Source organism: Poecilia reticulata, chromosome 6 (assembly GCF_904066995.2).
Source record: "Poecilia reticulata chromosome 6, P_reticulata-male-v2, whole genome shotgun sequence".
NCBI lineage: Eukaryota > Metazoa > Chordata > Actinopteri > Cyprinodontiformes > Poeciliidae > Poecilia > Poecilia reticulata.
In genome coordinates this window covers 24,828,382-24,855,073 of record NC_088835.1, presented here as the reverse complement: position 1 = coordinate 24,855,073, position 26,692 = coordinate 24,828,382, and the positions used below count along the sequence as shown (strand labels likewise).

The window sequence follows — 26,692 nt, the reverse complement described above, 5'->3', positions numbered from 1 at the left end:
GTCATGGCTGTCTAGCTAAAAGATAATTAGTCATGAAGTAATTCAGAGTTCAGGTTTAAAAATCTGTTAAGATGGCCTGCAGTCATTCACTCCTAAAGCCAAAGTATTTCTAGAAGATGCAAACCGTGCAGAAAAGCCCTGGCAGGAATTCCAACTCAAGACATTCTTGCTGTGAGGCGAAGGTGCTAACAATTTTGCCATCATGGAGGCTTTAATCTCACTTAAGTTTCAGCTACTTTGCAAAGAAGGCGCAAAAATTTCAGTCTTCAGATGTAAAAATATGCTGACATTCCTCGAAAGACAAGAATCCTTACTGCAGTGGAAGGCTCTATACAGTATTAAATCATGGCTACTGAATGTAAATGCATGCCAATCTTCATATTTTTATTTGTAGAAAAAAAACAATAAAAACCATGTATATTTTTTTCATCCTTTTCACAATTAAGCTCCATTTTGTTTTGGGCAATCACATAAAAAAAATGTAAGTTTGCAATATTAACTGGACATAGTGGAACCTTTGCAAAAACGGGTATTTGGTTTTGTACAAATGATACTACCTGTTTTGAACAACTTTGCAGCTTTTACCAGGTTGAGAATAGTAAGTTATTTTGACACACTGAAGGCTATTTGTGGTGTGTTTTACTAGTGGCACCTTAAAGCCTCAATCCCTGATTAATCTTTGGGTTAAAAATAGGGCACCCTGCTTCACCTTGTCTCCTGGATAATACTGACTAGCCTACTAATGAAGGATTACACCGTAATTAGACGAGGATTATTTAATAATAAAAAAAAACATTGAACACATACAAAGATTCCAACTAAAAACCCAACAGAGTTCACATAGAAATTGGCTTGTTTAACTCACTTTTACAATGTAAACAGCACAGGCTAACATTTTATTAAGGCAAAAAAAAAACATTTGATTTCCTTCTTTGAGGGAAATAATAAAATTCTACCAAATGGACAAGAACTACATGTTAGAGTCGATGGGTACAAAACATAAAATGAAATGAAAGAAAGGCAGGCCAAACTTGTTTCATTCTTTCGTTTGCAGTAAGTGTGTAGTAGATTGTTTTTAAAAGGCCACAAAGATTAACAGGCTCAATCCTGATTAATACTATACTACATGTGCCATCCTTGGCTTGCCTGCCAGTGTAAACCATTTAACTGCCTGTCTGCCTCACTTTGAGGAGCCAGATAAAAACAAACTGTGAAACTCTGAGTCATTCACTAACAGAGCGTGAGTTCAATCTCGGCTCAATGGCAATTCTCTTTGAGTTCAACACATTACAAGCATAAAATCTAAGGAAATCATTCAGATATCAGTCACTGGTGAGCATGCCCAGTCTTGTCAGATGGCAGTGTCCACAAGGAGCCTTTATTGTTTCTCTCGACACTGTCCCGTTGTCACTGACGAGCTCTGGCAAATTGATCACGCAGCCACATAGAGTCCTCATACAGCCTCGGGTCCCCCATGTGCTCCGCTGTGCGCTTGTATAAGTAGTAGTACAACACAGCCGCTGTTAACAGACACAAGCTGTAAGGAAAACCAAGAATAACTGCGTTTGCGTCCGTTTTATCTTTGAATTAATTACCTGTTCTCTGGAAAACAAAGAGAGCCAGCAGACCATCTGTCCACACAAAACGGTTCGAGTCGAGCCATCTTAGGTTCTAGGAACAAAAAGGTAAAACACTCACAATGCAAAGCAATTACACAGGGCTGTGAAAACGTATTTGCCCCATTACAGATCTCTCAAGATTATGTTTCAATGATGAATGAGGGGAAAAAGCAATCCAAACCAACTTAATCATTATGTGAAAAAGGAATTGTGTCCATGAGTCTTTTAAATAGCTGTAGAAAATATTTTACAAAATATAAAGATTACATTTTTGTTTTTGATTAATAAACAGAGATTTTGTCTGGCAAACATCAAGTTCACAGCTTTAGAGTTTCTGGATTCTTTTCTTCGAGTGACGAGTCATTGGAGGATGATGTTTTGCTTTTAGCAATTTTTTTAATGGTAATGGTGAAGGGGTTGCACTTGTCTATTATTTTATAAAGTCAGAGGACTCCACAGCACTTTACAATCAGTCACTGGATTGTTTAGTGACACTAATGGCGGTAAGCTACATCATAGCCAGTGGGGCAGTCTGACAGAATGGAGGCTGCCACTCAATCAGTACCACCTCTGACCAAAGATACAACAGGAAAGTGGCTGAGACAGAAAGAACAGGGGTTCAAACTGGCAACCCACCAATTACAACATGAACCTCTACCTCCTGAGCCACATCCTACTTCATGCTGTCAAACAGGTTTTTGTTCAAGTGATTTCTTGATTGGTTGGACCAGTAACCAGGCACAAATGTGGCTTTCCTGGAAAATGTGGTTAATTAATGATTGAGTTGATTCCTCAATAAATGAAATCATTTAAAAAACTGTACTTTGTATTGAACATTTTAAATTGTCGGAAAAAAAAAAATCTGTAAGAGGTGAAATACTTTTTCACGGCACTGAACACTGAAAGAGTGTAGAAGTAAAGTCAGACATGTCTTAATTTTCTGAGTTTCTGCACACAAACTGTCTGTGAAGGCCGGAGCATACCAACACCCAGCAGTGGAAGCAGATGCTGAGGGTCAGGTAGAGAGCGGAGAAAACGAGCAGAGCCCTGAATCTGCCCAGCAGCACAGACACAAGGCCGACCTGGAAGACGTAGGTGTTGAACATCATCAGGAGGATGATGATGACGTTGAACAAGATGGCGATGTCCTGGATGCTGCAAACACAGTTTTTGTTGGTTTATTTTGGGTGTTGTTTTTGGTCTGGTGACAAGAACATGAGGTGGGGTTTTTTTTTTTCCAGTCACTGATTCTGACTGGCATCTTGAACAAAATAATCTACTGCTTTGCTGTCCTGCTCTTTATATAGTAACACAACAATAAGCTTTATGTTTGGGTAGAGCCTTCAGCCTTAATAAGAATGATGGATGGTGCTTCTTTGGTCACTAGGTGGAGGAGGGGCAGGTCAGCATCACTCGATGTTCTTACACTAATTTTGGTACATCCTACTTTTAAAACCCTGGCAGACCTAAACAACGGTGGAATTAAATATTATCAAATCAGATTTCTATTGAGAAACACCACATTAGTTGGCTCCAGGAGAACTATTGATCTTTTAAGTAATCATATTAAGAATTTACCCACCGGCAAATCTGGTGCAGATTATCAATCATCCGCGACATGACTTTTATATATCTGTACATACTTATAGTTTTTCAGTAATCTTTTTGTGTACTCTGGCAGCCGAACAACATTTTGTTGCCAAATTCACTGTTGTGTCTTTGTGCAATGACGATAAACTAAATCTAAACTGGATTTCTCATCTAAAAGGCTGCTGTAGTTCCTGAAGAAACTCCTGAAACATATTCAGTTGAGACAAAACTTTCAATCAACCTTCTCCTCAAACACCTGGAATTTAGAAGCCAGTAATAAATTAATGCCAAGAGAAAAACTAACTAAAATATATAATTTCTGGAATGCTTAAAAAGTTCAGGAATCAAGAAAAAAACTGAACTGTGATTTTTTTTTTCCTTACATCAGACATTATTTTTCTTGTGTGTAGAGCTAAATCTGTATTATTTTCTAGTTGAAGTGACACTCATCACTTTCATTTGTTTGAATTTGAAGCTAATTGTATTAACTGAAACACAGTATTAACTGCACAGTTAGTTGTGGCCACAGTTAACTGTATAATTAACTGCACAGTTAATTATACAGTTAATTGTATTAACTTTGTTCCAGTTAATACAATTAAATGAAAACCAACTGTATGGTTTCCAATATATTTATTACAACAGATGCAGCAATCATCTGGTGACATTTAAGACTGCCTCAAATTCTGAAAATCCTGAAAAACTATTCAGGAAATTTTGCTTTGAAAAAAAAAATCTGGTAAAAATTAGGGAGAAATAGGCTTGTCACAATACGCAATAAATCAATTAATTGCATGATAAATTAAAGCAAGCTTGGTAATTTAAATTTGCATGATTTATCTTTTTTTCTCTCCCTTTCTACCAAAAAGTGGATAACAAAAGTCTTCAGTCTGCTGCATTGGTCTCAGCTAGCCCTTTTTTGAAGGACAATTTTGTTAACAGAGACTTCATAACTAATTTTGTTTGTCGTTTCTGTTGTTTTTATTTATTTTGGATACTTAACATGTCTGCCAGTTCCAGAATTAAATATTCGTTAGAATTTAAAGATTACTGATCTTGAAGAGGGTGAACTTACATTATTATGCCACTACTATTATATTATGTGAAAATAGTCTAAAAACAACAATATTATCATTTATCACAATAACTTCTGGGACAATTTATCGTCAAGCAAAATGTGTTATTGTGGCAGGGAAAAAGGCTGTGCTTTGATGTACAAATAGGGATTATTAAGTCCTTCATTTTCTGTTTGATTACAACCTCAAACACCCAGACACAAGTCTTTTTTTTTCTTCCTTTATGTGATATAAAAATGCAAATCATTCAAAATCAAATTTGGCAGCTCAGAAATAAAAATTATCTCAGAAATCGCATAGGTTAAAAAAGCCTTATCGCTCAGATTTACCACTATTTAACTTTAGTTAGATGATATCTAAAAAGTTTATCATATTCTGTGACTTACATGAAAAGCACAAGTTGGATGACAGGAGCTCCTCTCAGAAGTTCACTAAAGGAATTAACGAAGAGGTCATAGGCCAGCAGAACCAGTTGGATTAGGAGCACCAGTGAGTAGTTTCCAGTCTGAAGCATCTTTGACCCGATCTTCACTGTCCTCTTTTCCTTTGGCTGGTTTCCTTCACGCTTCTGACTAGTAGATCTATTCGCTCAGCATGAACCCCGTACATTCTTCAGTACAAAAACACGGTCCATATGGTTATACAAAGTGGAAAAATAGCCCATTCACATAATTTATTTGGCTGCTTTTTTAGAACAAATGTTCTGAAATATTTGTTTGGCATAGGTAAAAGAAATCTGAGGACACAAGTCTGTCCAAACTGTCAGCGAAATTCTGGTACTTGAGCATGCTTTATCCTGTATGATGGCATCCTTCATGTAGAAAATCCCCTTGAATGCATCACCTACGAAGAAAAAAACAGAGGCAGTAAAATAACAGAAACGTTGCAGAGTAAAGGAAAACTTCCAGCAGAACATAACATCCTGGGTTTCGTGGAAATCTCCACCGGTAAGAGGAGTTGAGCTCCTCTGCCTCAGACAGCTAAATTAGAAGTAAACCCATCCATGTAAGGTCATCATGCTGTTACACAGGCAGGCATGTGTAAAGGTCGCTGCTGGGATTATGGCTCTGAGCGAACTAAATTTACGCAGGCACGACGACAATCTCTTGTTTTGTTGTTGTTGTTCTTCCATCTGCTTTTATTCCCCTAATGACGACTGTCTGGCGCTGTTTTGTTTTGGTAGCGGATCATCTCGGAGACGGATAAGTGTGGGATTTCTACAAAATCTACACACCTTTACAACTGCAGCGACTGTTATACAAGCAGAGTTTAAGAAAATGGTCATTGTCTACTCACCTGAAGTAAAAGTAGCTCTTCATTTCACCTCTTTCTACTTTTTCCCCCCAAAACGATGATCGCTTAACGCATCCCCCAGCCCTTTTCAGCAGTATCGCATGTATTTCCGTAATTCCATGGCAACGCTTCCTTTTTACCGTAATGGCAGCAAAGCGAGGGCAAGTTCATTTGTGTAGCACAACATAACATAGTAAGTGAAGTCAAACTGCTATAAAGAAAATTAAAACAACAGAAGTTAATTCACGTAAATACATAAAAAATAATTACATTAAAAGAGCGAGAATTTAATTTGAGCATAGCATTATTGTTGATGTTGTTGTTGTTATTATTATTATTATTATTATTATTATTATTAGTAGTAGTAGTAGTAGTAGTAGTAGTAGTAGTAGTAGTAGTAGTAGTAGTAGTAGTAGTAGTAGTAGTATTGCTTACAGAGATATTTTTCAAGGAACCATTTTTTTCTGTACATTCCTCACTTTTATGAAATTCATTTCAGAGTGTGGTCTCTGATGTCTTGAAAAGTCAACGTGCTTCATTTCTGACCAGCAGCTCTGAAATGTATTAAGTGCGAAGACTATCCAGTGCCATATGAACATTTTTTTTTAAAATATATTCTTTTACAAACAGTGAGCCAATGCCATGCTCAATGTAATGTAGCAAAATTCCGTTTTCCTGGCTACAGTTAACATTACGGTAAATATATGAAATGTGCAGTCGCCCTCTAGTGTCTAAGACAGGAACTTGAGTGAGTGACTTAAGCGATCAAAGGTAGTGGACTGTGTTGTAACGCGGCTGCGGCAGGTAAGTAAGCAAACTGTTTCCCACTTCAGTTAGCTTATCATGCAACATGTGTCTCTTAAATTAACTCTGACCCTCTTTTTACTTCACTAGTTCACTGTAAATTGTTGTCTCTGTGGGGGGCTCCTGCTTTAATTAATTTTTAATGGTCTATTTTGGTGGGTTTTGTTTCTTCTGCTTGAAATGCTGCCCTAAGTTTAAAGTTTCGCCTTCACTTTAGGGGATTACACGTGTCCTAAATGCGTTTAACAAAAATTATATGTCCAATTTCAAACGCAGATATGCACTTTCTAACCGTTTTGTTTGCTAAACCTGTTGTTTTATCTCAAGTGCTCTGGTATTTTTGGGAACATATGTTTGAAGTTGAACCACTTAAGCGGATCAACTTCTGCCACCTCTTTAAAATTAATGTAAAAAGAATAGAGTCTAGTGCAGTTTATTAACTTTGGTGTGGCTTCTGGCTTGTTTAGAGTTCGACTGACACACTAAATCTCTAAAACACAATGTTTGCACAAGACTCTTATCTGGTGTACTATATCCTTTAGTTTTGAAAACTTCCCAGACCACCAGCTAGATAATTTACAACTATATCAGCGTTTTGTTTTATGTCTTAACAGATAGCGAAGCAGAAAGATACAGTAGAAAGGTCAAGGCATGTTATACTAAGCCTGATTTTAGTTCAGCATGTTCATCACCCCAACATATGCAAGACCAAAATTGCTTTTGTTGGATTATAATGAAAAATTTGACTTATGTGAATTCACTCTTACTGTAAAAGTTAAAAAATGATAGCTCCTTGTATTCAATAGAAAATTCCAAATGTTGATGTAGCCACTAATGCTGTTTCCCCGTAGCTCTTTGGAGTTCAATCTGCTTGTAATTGTGGTAGCTCTGACAATGCAAACAACTGCAAATGTTAAATTTGCATCTCTTTCCCTCGTTCTAGTTGCTCTCCCCTCCAAGAACACATAATTATTCTCATGTGACACCATCCTGTTTTTAAATCACATACACATCCTGCTCTCCTTTTAGGGAGAACAACTTGCTGTGCTCTGCAGATCTCTATATGATCTTGACACACCTCGTATTGATAATTTGACAATAAATATGAAGGAATAATTCCTCCAGCTATAGTGGCGTGATACAAGATATCTGAAACGGTTATGAAATGTGATGTAGCTCAGACTGACAGCCTCCGTGTCATGTGCTCAGTCACAGTTTACTCTGCACCGTGTTTAACAAGGGAGTAGTCTCGTGGACACTTTCTTGCTAATTTAAAACGGCATTTTCTACAATCATGCAAGCAAGACATTGGTTCCAGTTTATCAGGAGAGTTAAAGTCCTGTTTTGTAGACTAGAGATAGACAGAACATAATGACTGAATCATTTCTTGCTCTTTTTTTTGTCACCCTATAGGAATGTCTATGTGGCTGAATGATGGTGAAGTGCTGGTGGGCCAAGGCAGGGGTGAGGCGGTCCCACTAAGGCCCAGACTGAGGAGCCTACCGTCTGGCAGCCCCAGGCTTGGCAGCCCCAGGCTTGGCAGCCCCAGGCTGAGTCAAAGACGTAGCCCGCTGGCCTCACCACATGCCAGAGAGCCGATGCCGCTGAGCCCACAGGCAGAGACCATGGGCAAAGCCAAAGAGCTCTTTGTCCTGTGTGACAAAGAGGGGAAAGGGTTCATTACAAAACGAGACATGCAGGTACGATGGCTGGTTTGGTAGAGCAGCAACTTTAATGGCATTCATTTTTAAAGAGTTGATTTTTATGTTTTTGGTTCTGTGGTCAGAGGTTAGAAGGCGAGTTGCCGCTCTCCCCAGAACAACTGGAGACTGTATTTGAAAGTTTGGACCGAGAGAACAATGGATTTCTCACTCCTGTTGAGTTCAAAACAGGACTTGGTGAGTGAGGCTGTGAAACAAAGCAAAGCTGTTTGTGAGACACATTGCCTTGAAAAATATCCATACCCCTTGTATTTTTTTTTCTTCACATTTTTGTCATAATAAATCACATTTGGTACTTGATGTCAAAGACTAACACAAAGTAGTAGATAATTATGAAGTGGAAGGAAAATATGTAAGTTTATTTCTATTTTCTTTTACAAATAAACATCTGGAAAGTGTCTGCATTTGTATTCAGCCCTTCTGGGTCAGTATTTGTACTGACCCAGTATTTGTTCAGCTCAGTCAGACATACCTTTTTAGGTAATGCTACAGACTCTTAAATTAAATTTAGATTTGGACTACCTGCTATTTTCGGGTGTTTTACAATATCAACTAGTCATACTTCCCAGCATCCCCACAGCATGATGCTGCATCCTCCATGTTTCACAACTGCTGGAGATGTTTCACTCTGGGTGATATGCAGTGTTAGTTTTCTGCTAAATATTTCATTTTGCAAAAAGGGCCAGAAAGTTAAATTTTGGTCTCATCAAACCAGACCGCCTTGTTTCATATGTTTGGAAGAAGATGCTAGAACTAAGTAACATATTTCTTCTTTCCACTTTTCCAAAAAGACCAGGTTTGTGGATATCTGCAGGCTCTTCCAGAATTAGAAAGAGCCTTCTGATTGGTTCTCTAATGTTCTCTTTGGCTAGCCTGCCACTTTAGGTTTAAGTTCATTTGCTGGTGGGTTTATAATGCTGCCCTACTCTTTTGATTGTTCTAATGTTGATTCAACTTCTTCACAATTCTTTCCCTGACCTGTGTGCTTTATTTCCTGGTCTTCATGATCCTTTTTGTTCACTAACAAACCTCTTAGGACTTGACAGAAAATCTGGACCTTTTTTTTGATGTTGTTGACACACAGGTGAACTCTGCCCTGGATTTTAACAGCATCAGTGAACTGCTACAAATTTATTTCACATTTTTAAGATTTTTCTTTGTTAAACATTCATCATTTTCCTTCCACTTGAAATTCATGGAATGCTTTGTGTTGCTCTCCTATGATTTACCTTGAAGTCAAGGCTGAACATATTATTGGCTCCTTGGCTCAGGTGAACTGATGGGTGTGGATGAAACGGCTGAGCTGAGCCCAGATGGATCAGAGGCACAGAGGGACGATGTGGACTGGTCCCAGGACCCCACCGCAGCCAGATTTGTCAACATACTAATGGAGCTGGGTGCTGACAAGATGTTCAAAGAGTACGATGAATTACTTACAGAAAGTTAGTGGGGGGAAAAAAAGGTAGCACATTGTCTCTGAGAAGGGAGGGTGTGGTGTTTAGCTGGATGGCAGGGCCTCTATGCTTTAAGCACCACATGTCATAGAATGCTAATGAGTATGAAAATGATGTGAATCATGATCTGTGCTTTTTATCTGTGGTCCTAAATTTTCAAACTGTCAGGAACACATAGAGAGATTTTCAATATATTTTTTGTAAAAATCAACAAAGGTACTAAAATAGTTTATTTCTGTTGGGCTTTTTTTTGCCTCCCGTCTGTAGATTACACAACTCTTTTACAATCTGTTTAAAAAAATCTTGTGTGTTTGCTAACATTAGGTTTCAGGTGAACCACAGAGATATGCATTTATTAGGTTTCATATACTGAATTTAAGCATATGGTTCTGTGCTTTTAACAGCATGCAGGAGCTTTTCACCCTGTGGTGTGAGCTCCAGAGAGACAGCCCAGAGCTGCTCAGTGCCCTGGAGTCTCTGTTGGTCCACGCCGTGTCCAACCTGCAGGACGCCATCAGAGAGAGAGACACTCTGGAACAAGCTCTTATCAGGTCGCTCCTTCCCCCTGCTGCTTAAATGCTCTGCGGTTTATTTGAAAACCATTTGAAAAGAGCTGATCTTTTAAACCTGTTCTGCTCCAGAAGGGAGAGCGAACATGACAAGATGGTCCGATCCATATATGAAGAAATGGAAAACCAGATCAGGGAGGAAAAAGAGAAATGGGCCGCTCAGGTACAGCTATACAATGCTCTCAAGTTCTGGCATTCTTGGCAAAGATGTGTTCAAAAGTCTGGTTGTTATGGAGATTTAGTAATCCCCCTGCACCTCCACTGGAGCTTATTTGCTGCACTTCTCACATAGTGAATTTAGGAGATCTCCTCCATCAACCTTTATTTAGCCAAGATGAAAAAAACATCTTTTTTTTTTTCTTACAAGAATGTTCTGGCAAGTAACAGCATAGTTACAAGCAGTAAGTTACAGATCGACACACTTTTACTCAATAACAATATAATTGTTGAAAATTAAAAACCTAGGTCCTAAATCACCTTCAAGTCAATGACACACCGCCTGCATTTATGCAAGATTTTTTAAATGTTCCTGAAAGAATAAAATGAGACAAATTCCTTCAACTGAAGTTTGTTCCAAAACTGATTCTATGCTTCAAAATCAAAAGCCTTTTTGCCTTCAGTACCATCCTTTACAATGAAAACCTGAGCTTTTTCTCTTCATATTTATATCCTAGGGAAATGGGAATATTTGAAAATTCACTTTTTTAATACTTGCTTCATAAATATACTTAAGTTTTTCTCCAGTTTTGTGTACCTTATGCTTAAAGCTAGATTTATTTGAAATCTTTCTATGCATCTACTTCTAGACGTAGAAATAAATTGAGTAATTCAACCAATGTACCATTCAGCAAAAAAAAAAAAAAGCACAATTATTTTAATTTATATTTTTGCTCCATTTTTAAAATGAAGGACAGCTTAAAGAAGAAGCAGAGAGGCCAACAGCTGGAGGAGGAGCTGAAGATACGGGAGCAGGAGTTGGAGAACACAATGAGCAAGCAGAAAGAGGTGGAGGCATCCCAGCGGTGGTAAACGCATCTCTCTGTAAGCTGGCTGTGTTCACGGGGCTCTGCCTTCGCTTTCAGCTCGAGACCAGAATCCGAACACTGAATTGTGAGCAAACCAACATCAGGGAGCAGAACCGGCAGCTGCGGAGCCTCAACAGCCAGTTGCAGGAGCAGGTGGAGAGCAGCAGAGAGAGGCTGCAGTCTGCACTGCGACAGCTCAGCCTGCTGCAGGCCAACGCCGCTCAGGAACAGGTGGCCCGACAGAGGTCAGCACCAAAACACGTCAAGTCTGATGGAAGTGATTTAGGTTCATTGGCTCAGTCATGTGACTAAAGTTTTCATGATGATCAGTCAACGAAGAGATAACTTTATCAGTTAATATCTGTCAGGGTTGGTTATTCATTAGCACTGTTTTCTTGTGTATCTCTGTAGGAATGTAATGAGGGTATCAAGAAACATCAAAAAGGAAAAGGAAAGTCTGATGAGGCAACTTGAGATATTAAGGTAAGCTTAACCAATCTGTTATCCCAACACAATCCAAAGACATAAGCTATGTCATGAAGAAGAGAGTTTTAACAGACATGGTTTCCATTAGCTGTTATTATTATTTTATGCTGTGATGCATTTAAAACTAAACAAATCTGGTTGAATGGAAATGTTGATACTTGCTGTCTTGCAAGGTCCTGTTTGGAAAAGAGATTGTAGATCTCAATGTGTGTTTTTGTTGTTGTCATTGTTTTTTATCTGGTTGGATAAAGATTGTCATATATCCGTGTGTTGATAAAAAGTGTTGATGTTGTCTCTCTTTATCATGTTTCATTTTGACTTGTGACTATGTAAAAGTCAAATGATATTCTCTGTTTGATATAAACATTATTAATGTTTCTGTTCTCTAAAGTTAGTTATATTAAATGACAGCAATGTGAGATTCTACCAGCTAAATAACAATTAACCGCATTAACTGTTTTTGGTGTCAGGCTGGATTTAAATGAGCACTTATGAAAACATTAATAATTTTACAGCCAATCCAAGACAGCAAAGAACAAAATCAGGTTTTGAGGCTAATAGAAACATGAATCCCCAAAGAACTGTTCTTTTGCTTGGTGGTTTGTTGGAGGAGGCTTTAAACTGATAGAATGGATTATGACTTCACTGTAGGGAATCTATTTCCCTCAGTAATCATTTTGATGTTTTCTCTCCACATTAGCCGTGTGTTTAAAAATTTCTGTTTTTTTTTTCTTTAGGGATATGAACAGGAGGCTGCGAGATGAGAAAGATGCCCAGCAATCACTTAAGCTGGTTAGTCACCGACACACTGTCCTGTCTTCGCAGCCATTCCCTTATCTCTTCAGTGAAGACCCTTGTCCTCCTTGGACCCGGCAGGTTTTTCCAACCTGAGCCAAGTCTTGGAAAAAGCACTGTGCTTTCCTCCTTCCCCTGGACAATGATTAGTCAAACAGGCAGCTCCTGCTAATTACTTAATAATCTAAGATTTCCGTGGAAGTGGTCAGTGAAGCGAAGGATTGTGCTTAGTTGCAATTTACTGTCCCAGGTCAACGGGAAAAGAAAGTGTTTTTGTTACCCTTACTGAACCCAACAAGTAAACTAAACTGGCTTAATGTTTGTTACACCATGTCAGTAAATTTGTCTTCAAGTGAATTCCATACATGTTTAATTTTCACTCACAGAGATGTCTTGAGCACAAGCTACATCTTGTATTTTTTCTTAAATTATAATTTATGAAAGAAAAAGTGTATTATTGAAAAAAAAAACATTGTGTTAAATTATTTTGCTGCAGAATAAAGTATAAAGTATTTTTGACTCCATTTCTGTCTTTTTAAATGTGAAAAGCATCCAGAGAAAATACTCATGTTGTCCACGTAATCTTCTAGAATCCAAACGTCACCAAGTCTCTGCAGAAGAGAGGGTCAATATTAGGCAACTACTTACAACAAGACAAGACAGTAGGAAGGTTTGTATGATTGACAGTCTACATTTCTCTTCTTTTTTTTTCTTTTTTTTACAGTAACGAGACAGATGAGATTCAGTTATTTTTCTTTTGTGTTGATTCTGAAGACGGCTGAGCTCTTCTGAAGAGTTGGAATTGACCCATACAAAAGAGATCACAGATTCATCCAAGACCTGTCTACCATCATGTAAAGTCCTAGATGAAAATGTTGAACAGATTCAAACTCAGGTGGGGAGAATCTTAAATATTCCCTCTTAAAAATATGAGACTAGACCAAGAAAAGTGTCAAGTTTGGTACCTTTTACTTTGCTTTTAGAGCAGACTTGTCGGTCTACAACGAGTGTTTAAGGTGGTGTTTCTGGGTAACTCGGGGGTGGGTAAGACCTCCTTCATCCGGCACTACTGCACTGGAAACTACTGCAGTAAAATGAGTTCTACTGTGGGTAAGCAATCCTCTATTGCACACTAACATTCATATGTGAGAGGGATGGGTATCACAGGGCAGTATAGATTTTACTAAGATTGTTAGTGCCACACTAAATTACTATAAAATACATTTTCCTGGAGCATTTTTTTAATACTGATAATTTTCAAATCTCTGGAGAATTACACTATCTGGTTATTACTACTGGTTATCATGGTCCTTTCATGTTCTATCAATGAAAATTACATTTAAAATTTGTTAAACTCTGAGACTAGCTGTGCCATGATGCAATCTGGAACCGAATTCTGGTCTTTTCCAGATGTATTTCATAAGACTGTGGAAACAAGCGTATATTTCCAGACTGTAGCTATCATGCCATTGTCCAAAAGTCCTTACTCCCTTCTTGCTTGCAAAAACATCTATTCTTGAGATATGACAATATAAATGTCAAAGTAACAATGTATATTTTCCCTTAACATCCAATCTATACAGTTGGTTTTAGGACATTCTGCAGCAGTACAACTATTATAAGAATACCAGAGATTGTACTGAGTATTACTTCAGTACAAAGGTTTAAAATGGACATAAAAACAAATGTAAAAGATGGATACATTTACCAAATGACAGCTGAACTTAATAACCCCCTGCCAACTCAATCTGAGTCAACCTTAAGTTTCATGCTTCATCTTGGACAGCGGAGATTATATAATATTTTTTTCCTGCATGGTCCAGTTGAGACTTGAGAGCTTTGGGTACAACTGTGTTTATGTTCAACCATATAACCAGATACAAACTTAATTCCCTTGGCACCTTATTATTCTGCATAAATCTAGAGTTTGGTGACTAAATACAAAAGTGTTGATCTTACTTGAATAATATTAAAAACTTGTTTTTAAGCGACACTGCTTGACTAATGCCTCATACTTTAATACACTTTTGAGCAGTGTGTCCTCGAAAGGACAAACACACTGCTGTGTAAACAGTCACATGGAACGGTACTCTGTCATGTCTACCTGACAAAAATACACACCTAGTATTTACTCTTCGTCACATGCCTGCTGCCTGACATCAGAGACAGAGGAGGGATTAGGATAAAAGTGCTTCACTCTGAATTGTTTAACATGTTGTCACACTACAGTCCAAAACTTTAAAGTACGTTATTGGAATTTAACGAGTGAGAATGTGGAGGAAAATTAACATGTTTAACTTCATTTGTGTGGAAACTTACAGCTTGTGTGAGTGAAGACAGATTGGCACAAAGTTGTGCATAATTGTGTGGAAGGAAAAGTTTTCATATTTTTCTAAATAAAAATCTTACTTTTTGAATTCAGCCCTCCCGAGTCAGTACTTTTTAGAATCATCTTTCAATATAATTACAGCTGGAAACTTTGGGGCAGCTCTCTGCCAGCTCTGCTTCATAGACTCAAATCTCTGCTTTATGTTCCTCTGGTAACACCCAGTCAGATTGGACAGAGAACATCTGAGAACATCTATTTTTAATTATAGCTACAGACTTCATGAGGATTTAGGTCTGGACTTTGACTGGGACATCCCAACACAACGTTGTACTTTGATCTAAACCATTCCAATGAACTATAAGGTTGCCTGTTTGTTCAGAGCTGTAGTCCAGCTGGAGGCAGAAATCCACCGCAGTCTTTTGCATCTTCTAACATTACATCTTTCAGGATAGTGTTGCATTTGGCTTCTCCCGTCTTTTAATGAACTCAGCTCTCCTGTCCCTACTGCAGCATGTTGTGATGACGTTTTGTTGTTTCTAGGTGTAGATTTCCAGATGAAGACTTTAATTCTGAACTCCATCACTATCACATTGCAGCTGTGGGACACTGCGGGCCAGGAGAGGTCAGATGTGTGCTTTTAATTTGCAGAATCTTTGACCAATCAGTTATCAGTGGCTCGAGGGACCTGTCTGGCTATAATTTAAATGTTTGCATGTTTCCAGGTATCGCAGCATCACTGAACAATATTACCGAAAGGCAGACGGCATCCTTGCCATGTATGACGTAACTCACAGCGCCTCCTTCAGTGCGGTGAGAGGATGGATGGATTCCGTCAGGGTGAGAGGGCGGACCTGTTCTGACAAATGCAAATCTGTCATTTGAATACACGCAAAGGTTATTGAGGAAAATGATCATTTAGGATCTCAGTGGCATAATGATGATCATTTTGTTTACCTCAAAAACTCGTGTGGGGAAACCTCTTGTTTCTCTCACGCTTGAGCAAACCGAATCAAGTCAGTGTGGTGTGTTTTCCCTCCAGGATAAGATGTGTGATGGGACTGTGCTGATGCTGCTTGGAAACAAGCTGGACTTAGCAGACAATAACAACAGAGAAATCACGAGACCGGAGGGGGAGAGGCTGGCAGAGGTGAGCTGCATTTGAATATTCAAAGAGCTTTCTGCACTGATTCACGTAAAGTTGCGGCCTAGATTAAATAAACTATATTAAAATATCAAATTAATACAAGATTTGTCTTTTTTTGTTGTTGTTGTTGTTGTTGGCTTGCACAGGATTACCAGGCTTTGTTTCATGAGTGTAGTGCCAAGACTGGGTATAACATGGACGAGCTGATGGTTCACCTGGCTGAGTATGAAACTGCAAAACGTTTCTCTTCCACTTACAGGAAACTTCAACTTATTGTTTTTAATAACATTAACTTCAAAGTTATCCACTATTTTTCAATGATCTAAAAACAAAAATATCGGTAACATACTGAAATTTGTCACTTTATTGTGGTTATATTGCAATAAAATGTGAAAAAGTTCTAGTGGTGTATATATTTTAGAGAGAGATTGTTAAAGGGGACGATTAACGATTTTCCACATTTTGTTTTTCTTAGTTTTGGATTTCTACTGCTTCTTAAAACAGCCCAAACTCTTAGCAGAACCACCCAGCTGTTTTTTAGCAATACCTTATATGAGCTGTTTCAAAATTCTTTGGAAGATAATGCCACTAATCAGCAGGCACTGTCCCTCACCTATCAGGCCCAGAGAAGCCCAGTCCGTCACCTAGCAACCTGTCACCTAGCAACCCAAGCTAAGCTACAGCACGATTGGTCAACTGGTTTATTTGGATTGAAAGCAACAAGAGGCCCTAAAACAGCTCATTCTGGAAGCAGCTCAAAATAGGCAGAATTGAGAAGACTAAAATCTCATTATCTAATATTGATGTTGTGCAAAAATATAAAAAAGAAAATGCACCACAGCTTCAGGCTTTATCTTTAAATATGTATGAATAAATTCATATTTGAACAAAACCAGGACAAGTTCCTGAATCTTGTGTAAAGCCATTCCATTACATTGTACATTGTTGGTGTGAATGTTACTGTTGAATAGGCTGTAGTTCCTCTCGCACAAGCTGACTATTAGAGGTGCAAAACAAAAACTGTCTGCATAAATCATGTGGTTTATTTTATTTCCGTGTCAATTGTTTAAAAATAAATAATTTTCTTATTTTAGGATGCTGGTGACCAAGGATGATCGGCAGTGTGAAGACGCTTTTTTACTGACAGAGGACACAGCTCAGAGAAGTTGCTGCGCTCTCAATAAAAAGAAGATTTGATGCTTCTGGAAAGCTTTGTTACAAAATAAAATAAAATAAAAATTGCAGTTCAGTCTCACACCAACATGGACTGCCCAAAGTCACTTCATTACACAAGAAATTGTGGCTCTTTTCTCTTTGTTGACCAACTTCTATTATATTGTCATACTTTGTATTATCAAATCTTTGTTATAAAATATATATTTTTCTGATTTTTTTTGTGTGTCCTTTTTTTGTGTGTTTTATTGTAAAGCCTGTGTGGATATGTAGCCAGATGGGGGCAGACAAGCCCTCTGTGTGGACCGTGGAGGCGGTGAGGTGTGTGTGAGGCCAAAAGAGGAGGACAGACGCTCATGTAGGAGGCTGCGAGCGTCAATTGAAAACTTACACTGTTGCAGTTCTGCTTCAGCAACGGAGTCGCAGTCACAGCAGGGTGAGTGGGATCTGCTCAGTTACCCTGAGAGTCATCATCCCTCTGGGACACATCGTCTGAATTCAGGTAGGGCTGTTGTCCTTTCAATAAAAAAGAAAAAAGAGCAACTTTTTCCAATACAGAGTAGGTTAAAAATAACTCACTACAAGCATCGAGGTTGTCTAATATTTAAGCTAAGGTGAGATAAGTTCACTACTAACTGAAATATATACATTTTCTGATATCTACTTTGCCCTTTCTTCTGTTTTGATCTACTTTAGGATAAATTTATATGCAAAACCTAAAGTTTTATATTTTTCAACACTTATGATAGTTCAGTTTCAAAAACATAAACTTTTTTAGCGTAAAGTCAAATGTTGAACATACCAAGTGTAGAGTAAAGGGGTCAGCTTGCGTTACTGAGATGGGGAGCATACGACTGTGCGCTGGCTGACATGTGACACAAGTCGTTAAGTATGTTTTCCCCACAACATATTTGATTTCATCTCTGAGCTCTTTCCATGCCCCCCTTGAATAAATTTGGTGCCAGCTTTTTTGTCAGTCTACGGTTTAGTCAAAGGACAGAAACTGTCTGCATGTCGTCAGATAAGTTCATTAGACCTGCAGCTGAGATTTAACTGATCTCAGCACATCACTTCTTCACATTGAAGGTGGAAGTTAAGCCCACTGAAAGAGGAAATTACTGAATGCATTTAGGTCACAGCTAACTAGTTTTAATCAGACACAGAGTTTGTGGTGATTAGGCTTTACTTACCCTGAAGCAATGAAAGTTTCCCTGATAATTTTATCTCCAGTAAAAGAGCAGAATTTGAGGTGTGACCTGAATTCAGAGTCTCTGAGCTGTCTGGTTCTCTAGTATCTGGAAAATATTATGTTGCTTATCATGCTTGCAGACATTTAACATATCTTATTTTATAGGATGGAAACTCATCGCAAGAAGAAAAACACATGTGGGACAATTTGCCTGAAGTATCTACTTTTTCTCTTCAACGTTTGTTTCTGGGTAAGTTTATGAATAAGTAGGTTTATGAATAAGAAGCCCCCTCTAGCTGGATTTATTTAGGTTTGATGAACGTACTAATGTTCTTGCGTCAGATTCATTGTCATTTCAGCAATGTACACAGTGGACAACAAAGCAAAATGACGATCTTCAGGACCAGGGTGCCAGGATAAACATAGCCTAAAACATACGTCTAAACATCACCTTAGCTTAGCATTAGTTTAGTTTAAGATGAAAAAATATGGACGCAATGATGCTGAATAACATTAAAACAACAACAAATCACAGCTGACAATCATTGGTCAGGGAGCTAAACAGCGAAATTGTGAAAGTGATCAAGTACTGATCTGAATTATGGAGCTTGATTATAAATAAATAAATACATATTCTGGATCAGTTATTGTTTGATCAGTCTGTAAGTTCTGGGACATGTGTGAGAATCAGTTATTGTTTAGAAGGCTGGTGGCCAGGGGAAGAAACTGTCTGCCATCTTGGTAGTGGAGACTCAATTGCTCCAAAACCAGAACAGACAAGGAAAGTGTCTGTGAGGGGATGAAGAGTTCATCCATAATGTGGGCTGCCTTACAGATGCAGGATGTGCTGAAGACGACATGGACACACTGCTGTTGTTTTGAGGGGGATTTCTCTTCATTTTCATTTTCTTTCCAGTTAAGGGCATCAATTGCTGTTTCCACATCACCACAAATCTATGGTGTCAGATTCAATACCTTACAACGTTACCGAAAAGTTAATATTTTTCAGAAACTCAATTCCGAAAGTAAATCAGATTATCTAGATTAATTACACATAAATGAATGTTTGTTAAGCCTTAATTTTTAACTGTGATGATTTTTCACTCACAGCTAATAAAAACACAACATATAGTTAAGAATATTAACCCGTATTCCGGCCAATAATGAACATTATATTGGTGAAATGTGAGTTTAAAGATAAGTATGTGTAATTCCTGCTTAAGGGTTATTTTCAAAATGTACTTTTAATCTGACAAATGAGTCTCATTGAACACATATTCTAATTGAATTTAATTAAACACATTAATTTAAATGCATCTTGTAAAAAAACAAATTCAGCTAAAATCTTTAGGGGTTTACAGTGAATAAATGAGATGTTGTGCGGTTTGCATAAGTGAAGTAGCATCTTCTTAAAGTTAAGAGATGCATGATTCTTGACATGTGGCATGTTGTGTCTCAGCTGGCTGGAGGGGCCGTGTTGGCGGTGGGAGTGTGGACTCTGGTGGATAAGAGCGACTACGTCAGTTTGTTGAACTCCAGCTTCTACTCAGCCTCTGCTTTCATCCTGATAGTCGCTGGAGTCATTGTGACTTTGACTGGAATAATCGGATGCTGCGCCACTCTGAATGAGAAGAGGAGCCTATTGATTGTGGTGAGATCCCACAGAAACACTGACAAAATACAACACCTTAAATCGGTTAGCTTTTTGTTAAGCATATGAAGTCAGATAGTCGTGCACGAGCTCTTTATTACAACAGAACATGACTCTGAGAAGTGTGTGTTGGAAAATAATCCTTGGTGACCTTCTGTCTGGTCTGCATCCATTCAGGGTAGCCTGATATGTGAGGCATGTCTGTCAGATATGACAGATAAAGTCACGCAGAGTGTGTCTTTAAGAGTTTAGATTTAGAGCTCAGCTCATGCCAGAGGAATGAGGAGCATCACGAGCGGCTGCTCGGGCCACAGAATGAGAGAGAGAGAGAGAGATAGTCGCAGTGAGCGGGTTACAATTCAAAGGCAAACCTGAACAAACTCTGTCACGTTATGTCTATTTTTATTTCCCCTTGGACCTCTGGCTTTTTAAAGCGACGCCTTCCCTTCACCTAGTTGATTCATTAAATTCTATTTAGCCCCTAAATCTATCGAACTAATATAAAAGTAAAGATGTCTGAGTTTGAATTGTTTTTCATGTAACCTGTTTTCATGTCCGTTCTGTAGTATTTGGTGTTGCTGCTGTGTGTCTTTCTGCTGGAAATCACAGCTGGAGTCCTGGCTTATGTTTACCAACAGCAGGTAAATTTAGCTTCGCACATAGTAACTGGTTTTAATTCAATATAATCTAATTTTCAACTGACAGTGCTGTGAAAAACTATTTGCCCTTATAAAGATTCATTCTTTTTTGAGAGACAGCAGGCGCAAATCGTGGCACCTAAGCAGCTGTCACCGGAAGTGCCGTGGCAGCCCTTGGCAGGTGCCAGCATAGATATAATATAAGGATTATATTATATTATGTCTAGGTGTAGACATAATATAAGGATTATATTATATTATGTCTATGGGTGCCAGAATGAGGTTGCGGCACCCATGGCCACTATAGCTACCGGTGCCACGATTTGAGCTCGGCCCTGCTGTCTTTTTTCTCAGTCCTAAATCTATCAGATCAAAAACAGAAACAGACAAAGATAACATGAGTGACTCTGGGAAGGTTCAGTACTGTTCCATGTTTTCTCCATTTTTGGATAGTTATTCTCCCTGGAGTCCCAGCGCCTTAGAAAACATCTGTTCCTAAGTTATTTTAAATATTTTATATGTTATCCTACTTCATTTTGTCAGACAGGTTCCGAAACGTGCTAATTGGTCTTTAACCAGCTTGTCAATCACCTTAGTTAGGATGCTGAGTTAAAAATGGGTCGATAGTTGTTTAGTGAAGTGAGATAGTGAAATTGTGTTTAATTGCAATTTATGATTTTAAAAAAGTTATTTTGGGGACCCAGGGGGTTACTGTGTCTGAGGTAAAAATTGAAAGTATTTCATGCTGGGCAAAAAAAAGCTAAGCTTTTTTACGTCAATGTCCATATACCGGAATAAGCAAATTGGTTGTTTTGAAAATGTTAACAAATGTATATTTTGTTTTGCATGTATTTAGAATTATATCATCATGCAAAATTAGCTCTTCATTGTTAAAACCTAACTCTGTAGCTATCCTCTCTGCATGCTTTTCTCTGCATGTTCTTCTTGTGGTTTTTCTTCACTTTCTATTCTTCTCACACCTCTGTTTCTTTTCCCCACTTCGTCACTGCAGTGTTTCCCTTTCTGCTACCAGGTAATCTCTTGAGATGTGTTTTCTGTTTTGCATCCGTTTCTCGCAAGAGTTCATATACAATTCTAGTAAAAAGTTGAAATACACTCCTAATGGTTTTGGGTGTCATTGTTTTTGGGTTTAATGATACATTTGAAGTGTTTCTTTTTTCACAGTGAAATAAAATATTAACAAAAAACTTCAATTAACTTTAAAGCAACAGCTGAGTGTCTAGGTGTCAAATTGAATGACACAAAGGCAGGGAGGGGGAAAAAGAGGAGCGTTTGATTTTTTTTTTTTTTTCTTCCTACGCTCAAGTATTTCTCATCTCTCACAGCTGGATGATGAGCTCAGACAGAACCTAAAGTTAAACATGCAGCAGAAATACCTGCAACCAGGCCAGGAGAGCGTCACACTGTCTGTTGACAAGCTACAACAAGAGGTGAGGAACATTTGTTCCTACGAAGGCTGCAAAAACTAGCTCAAATAAAATAAATATGAGAGGAGCAGAAATAACTATCCTCATCCTTAAAAGATCGAATGCAGTTTTAGTAAACAAAAAAAAAAAAATCTTTCTTTGTTCCTCCCACTCAGTTTAAATGTTGTGGAAGTCACAACTTCTCCGACTGGAGCGACAGCGAGTGGATCCGGAGAGAAGGAACTCAACAGCTCGTTCCTGACAGCTGCTGTAAAACTCCCAGTAACCTCTGCGGTCGCAGAGATCATCCATCCAACATCTACAGGGAGGAGGTGCAGCGCCTCGCAAAACAGTCATAGCGCTTCGCCATTACCCCAAGTTTCTTTATTATTACAAACTTTAAAGTGTTTTATTGGGATGTTATGTGATATTTAACGTTTGGTGTATTGCGTTCTAACCTAGCTGTGATTTAGAGTGTGTTTTACCGAGATCTTCATGATGCCGTTTGATCTCTAACTTACATCTGAGGCCTTCCAAGAACAATTGTATTCATACCGGGATTAAATTACACACAGTTAAGTAACTAAGTGACTTCTGCAAGTCCATTCAGGGTTATCAGAGTAAAAAAATGTGAATAATACAAATGCAAGCAAAGGTTGTCATATTATTAGACAATAAGAATTTTGAAAATTCTGTATCATTTCCTTTCTAGTTACAGACGTCTCCATCACATGAATTCACTTTGAACTGCATTGAAGTTTGAGGTTGTAGCAATAGAAAAAGTTTCAGGGAGCTAGATTCCTTCCTTAACTAATTGTTTCCGAATGTTTTAGATTTTTATTTCATTCTGTTATATTCCCACCCAGGGAGGATGCGTTGAGAAACTGGAGGATTACATAAGAAGCCAGCTGTACATTCTCGGAGGAGTGGGTGTTGGGATTGCATTTCTACAGGTAAAATGAGGAAAATACAAATGACTATTCGCAACCTGCGAAATGTGAAAGAGGAACTAACAAGTTTCATACTTCTGTTTCCTTCCAGCTTATAGGGATGATGTTCACCTGCTGCCTTTGTCGAAACCTGAAGGAAGATCTGTATTGACGTTGGACCCTTTTAATATCACATTCTTGACTGTGTAACTTTTATTTGACTGATGCAAAACCCAACTTTTCCCACAATGTTGCTGTAGAGTTGGAAGCTGAAATGATGAAAACTGTTTTAAATGACAACAAACACCACAGATGTACTAATGCTGCTGGACAGCACCAATCTCTATTTCACAAGAGGAAATTCTAGTTATCTTATTTTATGATAAAGTATGAGGTGTAAATATACTTATATGCAAAATAAAACACAAAAGATAAACGCTGCTGATAATCAAGATAAATTGCTAGTGTAGCACAAGCAATTTAGTAAGGGCGATGGAAGTCCATCTCCTCCACTGTGCAAAGACAAAAGTATTTTATAATTGTGACTTTGCCAGCTCATATAAGTTGTATCTCATAATTATGCCTTAGCTGACCGATGATGTCATACTACCTCATCACTATGCTTTAGTATCTCATAACACTACTATCTAATAAATGTACAGTGTCATTATATTAAGAGAGAACGCCACAGTTAAATTATTGTCGTAACTCTAATGCATTCTTTAAACTTGTTTAGTTGCAATGTGAATAAAAATTGAATGATCCCCAACGTCATTTTTAAGGCTTTTATTCTGAAATTATTTTTGGGGATGTTGTTGTCAGCTGACCTTACTTCCTCGTTAGATCGTTTTTTTGTTGTTTTTGTTGCACTTCTATTATCTTCTTTGGGAAAAATAATAATAAAATGTCTGCGAAACCAACCTGCTTAATAGTGGCCAGCGCTTCCCCTCAAGGTGAGTCCACTGCGGCTTTCACTGCATAGTGTCGGAGCAGAGCCGTCATTTACGGAGCCTATTAGCTGTAATTCAACAATGTTATCCATGGTTAATTTAAACTGTAGCCGAATGTGCTGTTGTAGAGCATTGTTGTCTTTTTTTTAAAGTGTTAAATTGGTGTGTTTTATTCGTTCAGGGGTCTCCGCCAAATCCTTTCTGCAGTGCTTCAGTCTTTGCAGCACAGCTTTCAATCTGCAGACCGCCACACCAGGGGTAAGAGCTTGAATATGAATGAATGCCTAAAAAGCAAGTGCTGAGTACAAGTACGTCACAAAAAAAAAATCTGTAAAAGCGCAATATTTCTTTGCCAGCTATCTCAGAAGGTGAAGCTATATAATCATCTCATAGTGATATCCCAAACCTGCTTTTGTAATTTTGATGATTATGGCTTACAGATGACAAAAACCCAAAATTCAGTGTCTCAGAAAAGTGGAATACTCTGGAAAAAAAGGTAATTAATGGAAACAAATGGACATTGCTGAAGAAGCTGGCTGTTCACAGAGTTCTGTATCCAAGCATATTAAAAGAAAATTGGCTGGAAGGAAGAAGTATGGTAGGAAAAGACGCAACAATGAGAACCTCAGTCTTGAGAGATTTGTAAAGCTAAATCTATTCCAGACACACAGATGAATATTAGACATGGGCAGCATCAGATAAAGGAAACAGAACCATGGCATTATGGTCCAGAACTCTGTATTCAGATAAAAGTCAATTCTGCATTTCATTTAGAAATCAAAGTTGGACATGTTTTGCATAGAAATGGACATACTTTTTGGAAGCCTGACATTTGTGCTTAAAACATCCATCTATGATCGCTCTAATGTGATATTTATACTTTTCTGAGACACTGAGTTTTGGGTTTTCTTTACCTGCGAGTCACTATTTTGCTTTCTGAGACAACTGGCAAGAAGCATTGCACTTTTATGCAATGTTCTATTTTGAGATATCCTATGTGTGTTATCGTGGTGACATCCTGCAACCCACTAAGGCGGTAAAAGGATCTCATCAATTCAAAATAGCACTATTCATCCGGTGAACAAAATAGGTTTCTCGCATTTTCTTGTTTCTTGAGAAGTTCTGATCAGATCAAACCTTTCTGGTCTATTCACATTCGCGATTTTCTTTCGAACACTATAGCACATACTTTGTTCATTTTGGTTTAATTCAAGCAGTGATGCCCCAGTCGATCAGCCAGTTAAGCTCAAAAATAAGATGGTATGCTTTATGTATATCTGGGGAAAATATTTTCTTTCTGTCATGTTGTGTTTCATCCAAATCTACCTCTCTATCTAATCTAATCTCTCTCTATATATAAAAAAATTAAAAATCCACAGCAAATGATTTTCTCTTGTGAGCTTTAGCCCTTAGAAAGAAAAGAACTGGGACCAGTTGGTGAGAATGAGGAATCAGAAGGTCAATTAAGTTTGTCAGTTCATTCCTTCCTTAAAAGCTTTTTGATACTGGAAATTGATTTGAATCTAGCAGGAAATTATGAGATTGCAAGATAATACCTTCACGCAATGCATAGAGTGGTATGTCTGCCATTTTGTTCATATTTTTAGTAAACCAAAACATTGTGTCAAAGAACAAGCACTTTGTTGATGTATTTATATAACAATTTTTTTTTTTATGCATAAATTAGATTTTTTTAGTATTTGACTTGCTGATCAGAAATGGTAAAGGTGAAATTTTCAGGTCTCGAATAAGATGTTTACCGAAGCCAAAGTCTTTTCCACTAACAGAGTTTTCGTCGTGCTATTTAACTTATAGCTGCCAGTTTGATGTCAGCACTTTGTAATCTGTTCTATTTTACTACGATTGCGTGTTTTGTGGAAATACAGGGAAAGCCAATAGACTTTGTAGGAGTTGATGAAAGCACAGCGAGATGGGTGCAGGACTTTAATGTGAAGTCCTACGCAACACCAGCCAAACTCGAATCCATAGATGGTGAGAAGAGTTGATTCCACAACCCATCTGCCGTTTTAATGTCTGCTGCTGATATTGGTTGGACTCTGCTCGGTTATGATCCGCCGATCTTTCCCAAGGTGCCAGATACCAGGCGCTGCTTATCCCCGACTGCCCTGGAGCGCCGAACGACCTGGCACACAGCGGCTCCATGCACCGAATTCTCACACAGTTCATCTCCCAGCAGAGTGAGTTCCAGACTTGTGTTAATGTCTTTGTTAACAGCCTCAGTGCTCGCTGTATTTTTGTTTTCTCCGCCTTGTGCAGAGCCCGTGTGTGCTGTTGGACAGGGCGTGTCAGCGCTGTGCTGCGCCACCGACGGGCAGAAGTGGATCTTCAGTGGTTACAGCGTAACAGGGGTTAGTCTTCTCTTATGGGGTGAGGTGGGATGTTTACTCAGAAATATCGCATGTGTACCAGCTACCTAATAATCGATGTTTTCCTCAAAGCCGTCTGTGTTTGAACTGGTGCGTCAGCCCGACTTTGCCAACCTTCCCCTTATTGTGGAGGATTTTGTAAAAGACAGCGGAGGATCTTATACAGGTGAGCAGCTGCTCAGCGCAGACACTGAACAAATACAATCACTGTTCCTCAAACCGCTTTAACGCTCATCTCCGTTTCCCAGCGAGTCAAGAAGACGCCGTGCATGTAGTTGTGGACAGACACGTCATAACTGGACAGAATCAGCAGTCGACGTCACTGGCAGTGAATAATCTCATCCTCCTTTGCAATGCCAAATAAAAGGTCTCTCTGTCTGGATCTGTTAGTAACAAGCATTTGTCTGGAACAAATCTTTGAAGACGATGGGTTCAGCTGCAAA

General features: G+C 38.4%; 5 protein-coding genes across 9 annotated transcripts; 4 read left to right on the top strand and 1 right to left on the bottom strand.

Moving 5' to 3' along the window:
- Positions 1-1,326: 1,326 nt before the first annotated feature.
- tmem138 (transmembrane protein 138) lies at positions 1,327-5,729 on the bottom strand. 2 transcript variants are annotated; one of them, XM_008412145.3, is made up of 6 exons: positions 5,582-5,729; positions 5,066-5,128; positions 4,672-4,895; positions 2,603-2,774; positions 1,596-1,671; positions 1,327-1,520 (listed from the first exon to the last, which is right to left on the bottom strand). In XM_008412145.3, the coding sequence occupies exons 3-6, from the start codon at positions 4,797-4,799 to the stop codon at positions 1,408-1,410; spliced, it is 489 nt and encodes a 162-aa protein (XP_008410367.1). In that variant the 5' UTR covers positions 4,800-4,895; positions 5,066-5,128; positions 5,582-5,729; the 3' UTR covers positions 1,327-1,407. The 2 variants fall into 2 exon arrangements, with proteins under 2 accessions (XP_008410367.1, XP_008410366.1); XM_008412144.3 differs by having other exon boundaries at positions 4,672-5,128.
- Positions 5,730-6,257: 528 nt separating this feature from the next.
- cracr2b (calcium release activated channel regulator 2B) lies at positions 6,258-13,371 on the top strand. 2 transcript variants are annotated; one of them, XM_008412147.3, is made up of 12 exons: positions 6,258-6,382; positions 7,796-8,082; positions 8,169-8,280; positions 9,375-9,522; positions 9,962-10,108; positions 10,199-10,289; positions 11,036-11,131; positions 11,209-11,396; positions 11,563-11,634; positions 12,375-12,429; positions 13,023-13,102; positions 13,207-13,371. In XM_008412147.3, exons 2-12 carry the CDS (start codon positions 7,798-7,800, stop codon positions 13,355-13,357), a joined length of 1,425 nt encoding a protein of 474 aa, XP_008410369.2. In that variant the 5' UTR covers positions 6,258-6,382; positions 7,796-7,797; the 3' UTR covers positions 13,358-13,371. The 2 variants fall into 2 exon arrangements, with proteins under 2 accessions (XP_008410369.2, XP_081464355.1); XM_081608229.1 differs by lacking the exons at positions 13,023-13,102; positions 13,207-13,371 and having other exon boundaries at positions 12,375-12,951.
- On the top strand, positions 13,205-17,248 carry LOC145552004 (EF-hand calcium-binding domain-containing protein 4B). The gene is made up of 7 exons (XM_081608235.1): positions 13,205-13,327; positions 13,416-13,542; positions 15,302-15,383; positions 15,484-15,598; positions 15,801-15,908; positions 16,052-16,128; positions 17,000-17,248. Exons 2-7 carry the CDS (start codon positions 13,527-13,529, stop codon positions 17,100-17,102), a joined length of 501 nt encoding a protein of 166 aa, XP_081464361.1. The 5' UTR covers positions 13,205-13,327; positions 13,416-13,526; the 3' UTR covers positions 17,103-17,248.
- Positions 17,249-17,453: 205 nt separating this feature from the next.
- Positions 17,454-23,686, top strand: cd151 (CD151 molecule). Of its 3 annotated transcripts, none has more exons than XM_081608234.1 (9): positions 17,454-17,580; positions 18,433-18,517; positions 19,839-19,918; positions 20,485-20,559; positions 21,569-21,589; positions 21,903-22,007; positions 22,160-22,315; positions 22,850-22,936; positions 23,025-23,686. In XM_081608234.1, the coding sequence occupies exons 2-9, from the start codon at positions 18,463-18,465 to the stop codon at positions 23,082-23,084; spliced, it is 639 nt and encodes a 212-aa protein (XP_081464360.1). In that variant the 5' UTR covers positions 17,454-17,580; positions 18,433-18,462; the 3' UTR covers positions 23,085-23,686. The 3 variants fall into 3 exon arrangements, with proteins under 3 accessions (XP_081464360.1, XP_008410372.1, XP_081464359.1); XM_008412150.3 differs by having other exon boundaries at positions 19,727-19,918; XM_081608233.1 differs by lacking the exon at positions 21,569-21,589 and having other exon boundaries at positions 19,727-19,918.
- Positions 23,687-23,701: 15 nt separating this feature from the next.
- On the top strand, positions 23,702-26,631 carry gatd1 (glutamine amidotransferase class 1 domain containing 1). The gene is made up of 7 exons (XM_008412151.2): positions 23,702-23,865; positions 24,044-24,120; positions 25,749-25,854; positions 25,953-26,060; positions 26,140-26,231; positions 26,322-26,415; positions 26,498-26,631. The coding sequence occupies exons 1-7, from the start codon at positions 23,817-23,819 to the stop codon at positions 26,611-26,613; spliced, it is 642 nt and encodes a 213-aa protein (XP_008410373.1). The 5' UTR covers positions 23,702-23,816; the 3' UTR covers positions 26,614-26,631.
- Positions 26,632-26,692: the final 61 nt, after the last annotated feature.